Source organism: Tilletiopsis washingtonensis (assembly GCF_003144115.1).
Source record: "Tilletiopsis washingtonensis strain MCA 4186 unplaced genomic scaffold FA09scaffold_7, whole genome shotgun sequence".
Lineage (NCBI taxonomy): Eukaryota > Fungi > Basidiomycota > Exobasidiomycetes > Entylomatales > Tilletiopsis > Tilletiopsis washingtonensis.
The window spans coordinates 326318-330338 of record NW_020312004.1 but is presented as its reverse complement, the minus strand read 5'-3'; the positions used below and the strand labels follow the sequence as shown (position 1 = coordinate 330338).

Here is a 4021-nt window from a genome sequence, read left to right as displayed (position 1 = left end):
TAGACCACCGCAAGCGCGCTGTGGGAGTGCCCCCGAGAAAGTGCCTCCTTTGCCCCCACACAAAGGAAGGCTGCGCGGAGGAGGGGGGGGGGGGCCTTGCCACACCCCTTTCCCGTGCGCGCGACGAGGGGCCATCCCTATGCACGTCCCCCATCTTGCCCCTCACCATCCGCTCGCTTCCGCGGAGCCTTGGCGGGGCGCCCGAAGTGTCGCAATGCCGCGAAGCGCGCGAGGGCACGGGGTCCTTGCCTTTCGTTCCCACTCCCTCTCCCCTCGCCTCGCTCTTCGGTGTTGCGCGCGCGCCAGCCTCTCTCTCTGGCTGGGCTAGATTCTATATACAAACTCACGGCATGTATCCGCCCGCGTGTGCCTCGTCGTAGATCTGCAGCGAGTCGACCCAGTTGCGCGTGCGGCCGCGGCCCGGCAGGTGACGGATGGGATTTTGGTTGTACGGGTCGAGCTGTGGTGCGCAAGAAAAGTGAGCAGATGTGTCCCCCGCATAGCGCGCGAGAAGGGACCAGGAGGGGGAGGGGGGGGGGGGGGGGGGGGGGGGGGGGCGAGAGAGAGAGAGAGAGAGAGAGAGGAACTCACCTTGTCAATCTCCTCGTTGAGCTTGTCATCCACGAAGAACTGGCCCGTGTGAATCAGACGGCCGCTGGTAAAGGTGCCATTCTCGAGCATGCTCCATTCGGGGTGCACCTTGACGTGCACGTGCGTTGCTCTGCCCGTGTAGTAGCCGGGAAAGATGCTTGTGAACTTTGCGACGCCATTCTGGTCCGTCGGCCACGCGCCGCGCAGCCACGTTTCGTCGCTGTTGGTGCGCTCGAATGCGGGCAGCAGGCCTTTACGAATGCCGTCCTGCGCCGGAGTGGCGACGACTTGCGCTGGCAAAGGGTTGTGCCCCGCATAGAAGCCGGTGGCGTTGGCATGCCAGAGATCCACAAGCACGTTGGGCACGGGCTTGCATGTCTCGACATCGATGACGCCCACGTCCATCGCCTGGGCGTGTCGAGAGCACGAGTGAGTGGTGGGAAATGAAGAAGGGGGGGGATGACGCACGAAGAGCAGACCAAGTTGATACTCGGCCATGTTCTGCCGCACCGGGTGGCCCGAGGTGTGGTAGTAAGGGCCCTGCGTCACCTGGGGCGCTGCGTTGTGAAGCCACGCGCTACATCAGCCTTCTGCACATCTCACATGGCGTGTTCCCTCTCTCTCCAGCAAACTCACCAAGCACGCAGGTCGAGTTGCGAATCACGCTCTCCTCGACGGGCTCGCATGCCATGATGCTCTTTCCCTGCTCCTCTGCCTTCTTCAGCACGCGCTTCTCCGCCTCCGCCACGCCCGCAGCGTCGTCGCCGTCGAAGTAGCCGTCGACGAAGAGGTTGCCGTGCGCCGTCGGGTCGCCGCCGAGCACCTTTTGCGCCCAGCTGCGCTTGCGCTGCGCGTTGTACAGCGCAATCGCCGGCGCACAGTGGTACGCCGCAGACTGCCGCGCGTGGAACTCGGCCACTTCTTGCGGCGTCTGCGGCCCGTGCGCCAGGGTGAAGGGCAGCAGAGAGAGAAGAGCGGCGATGGGCAGGATCATGCTGAGAATCGTTGAGGTGTGGGGGTGGAGAAAAGAGAGGCGAGAGAGGGGCGAAAGGCGCCTATTTGTAACGCGCCCCTCGCGGCGCCCGTGCTGGCGCGCAGCGCACGAAGCGGGTCCACTGCCGCCGCCGCCGCGCGCGCCGCCTCCTCGTCGCTGGCTGCCCATCGCCGTCGCTGTGGCTGGCGGCGTGGGGCTGATGCTGGCCTCCGCCGACCGGGCGCGCGGCCCGGCCGGAGCGCGCGTCGGAGGCGGCGAGGAAATGGCGGCGGTGGGCAGCGAGAGCGACTGCGTCAAAGCTGCGAGCGCCCTCGAGGACGAGCGGCTAGAAATCGCAAGGGGCAGCGTGGGAATCAACTGCTGATGCGCCACGTGATGCCGCCTCGTCACGGCGCGCTTGGGTCCTCCGTCGGCCATCTCGCGCGCCTCTCACTCTCTCTCTCTCCACCGCCCCCCCCTCTCCCCACCCACGCCCCATGTCGCTCTTCCTCGCTGCCCCGCGCGCCGGCAGCAGCAGCAGCAGCAGCAGCGCCGGCAGCAGCAGCAGCATCAGTGCTGTCGCCGCGCTTAGCCTCTCGCTGCGCTCTCTGCATCTCTCGGCCTCGCGCAGTGCCGCTGCCAAGAAGGGCGTCAAGCGTGCGTCTCCTCTCCTTCCCTCCCCCCCCCCTTCTCACTGACCCTCGACCGCACAGCCCAAGTAAAGAAAAAGACGGCCATCAAAAAGACGACGTCTGGGCCTCGCGGCGGCGGCGGCGGCGGCGGCGGTGCCAAAGGTCGGCGCGGCGGCCTCGATGCCGCCGCGGCGCGCACCAACCCCTTCTTCGTCGCCCCGGCGCCGCCCAAGCTGCCGCTGCTGACGCCGGCGCAGTACGCCGGCGCAGAGGAGCGCGTGGGCGAGGCGTTTGCGTGGAGCAAGTGTGTCAGGGACCTGCACACGGCCGGCGTGATGCCAAAGGGCATCAGTAGGGAGGTGAGTGTTTTTTTGGAGGCACATGCAACGCAAAGCAAAACGGTGATGCCGAATCCCAGGCGTGCGGGCCGCAAAGAGGACAAAGTGTGCACTGCAGCTCTCGACGGAGAGAGAGAGAGAGAGAGAGAGGCATGGAGCCGTTTGGCTTGCTATGGCGGCGACGCGAGAGAAGGGCCAGCCTAGGCTCCCCCTTGACTGCTGTCTTTCCCTCCGTTCGCGCATGGCATGAGAAAGAACAGACCGGGGGGGGGGGAGGGGGGGGCGGGGCAGGGCGGGCGGCGGCACAAGCTCTAGCCAGTCTCCCCAGACTCTGCCTTCTTCTTCTGCATCTTCACGGCTCTTTTGCTGTTTGCGCCCACGCGCCTCTTGCGCAACGCCTTTTGCTTTGCCAGATCCAAGGGCCCATCTTCCCACGCTTCACTCGGTTTTGAGAGGGGGCATCGCGCGCGGAGCTCATCGGCTGACGCCCCCCTTCCCGCCTGCCTACTTCTTCCTCCCAAAGTTCGCCTCTCAGCCAACGCCACGCACCATCCTGCGGCCTCTCTCACTCTCGCTCTTCTCCTCTCTCGACTCCCTCTCCGGCTCCGGCCGTACCCCCTCTGCGCCGCGCATGCTCGTCGGTCCGCGCGGCGTCGGCAAGTCTCACGTGCTGCTGCAGTGCGTCGCCCACGCCCTCGAGTCGGGCTGGATTGTGCTCTATATTCCGCGCGGCATCGGCATGATCAACTCTACGTCTCCATTTGCCTACGTGGCCTCGCAGCAGACGTATGCCCAACGCGCGCTCTCGCAGTCCGTCGCCGCCAACCTGGCGAGTCAGGTGGCGCTGGGAGACGTGGCAGTGCTAGATCTGCCCCTCGAGACCGACCTGCCTCGCAGTTCCGCACGCGAACTCGCCGCGCATCTCGCCAACCACGCCGCGGCGCTGTCGCCCTCTGCGCTTGCCGGCGGCCTGCATCTGCTTCTCCTCTCGCTCGCCGCGCAGACAAAGACACCCATGCTGCTGGCCATTGACGATGCTCAGGCACTCTACATGCGTTCGGCCTACAAGGATGCCGATGCGCGGCCGCTCGAAGCCTGGCAACTTAGTCTACCTCGCTCTCTCCTCTCCCTCCTCGACAGCCACAAGATTCAACGCGGCGCCACCCTGGCTGCGCTCGGGCTCTCGACGTCCGAATACCGCCCGCCCGCGGCGCTGCTGCGCGCATTGGGCAGAGAGGAGTTGCATGGCTGCAACACGGGTTACACGCCGCTCAATGCCTACTCGGCCGTCGATGCGACGCATGAGCAACATGCGCGCGCCGCCGGGTGGAAGTGCGTCGAGGTGGGCAATCTGCAGGCGAGAGAGGCAAAGGGCATGTGGGACGTGAAGCGCATGGAAGGAGCGACATGGAATGGTGAGTTTTTTTCCTTTTTCGCGGCTGTGTGTGTGGGCCATGGCCAGAAGTACGGCACGCTGATTTGATTAC

The 4021-nt window shown here is 65.8% G+C and overlaps 2 protein-coding genes across 2 annotated transcripts; one reads left to right on the top strand and one right to left on the bottom strand.

The window, feature by feature from the left end:
- FA09DRAFT_329024 (aromatic compound dioxygenase) lies at positions 1-1609 on the bottom strand. Its single transcript, XM_025742000.1, has 4 exons — positions 1228-1609; positions 1060-1148; positions 592-999; positions 1-460 (listed from the first exon to the last, which is right to left on the bottom strand). Exons 1-4 carry the CDS (start codon positions 1583-1585, stop codon positions 344-346), a joined length of 972 nt encoding a protein of 323 aa, XP_025599348.1. The 5' UTR covers positions 1586-1609; the 3' UTR covers positions 1-343.
- A 417-nt stretch (positions 1610-2026) lies between these two features.
- FA09DRAFT_345610 (hypothetical protein) lies at positions 2027-4017 on the top strand (the record flags this gene model as incomplete). The annotated part of the gene is made up of 3 exons (XM_025744703.1): positions 2027-2221; positions 2278-2555; positions 3058-4017. The coding sequence occupies exons 1-3, from the start codon at positions 2062-2064 to the stop codon at positions 4015-4017; spliced, it is 1398 nt and encodes a 465-aa protein (XP_025599347.1). The 5' UTR covers positions 2027-2061.
- Between the last annotated feature and the right edge of the window lie 4 nt (positions 4018-4021).

Coding starts and splice junctions, on each gene's coding strand:
- FA09DRAFT_329024 (XM_025742000.1), bottom strand. CDS start 1,585: ATGATCCTGCCCATCGCCGCTCTTCTCTCTCTGCTGCCCTTCACCCTG. Junction 1,149..1,227: donor CAACTCGACCTGCGTGCTTG/GTGAGTTTGCTG, acceptor TTCACAACGCAG/CGCCCCAGGTGACGCAGGGC. Junction 1,000..1,059: donor ATCAACTTGGTCTGCTCTTC/GTGCGTCATCCC, acceptor CGACACGCCCAG/GCGATGGACGTGGGCGTCAT.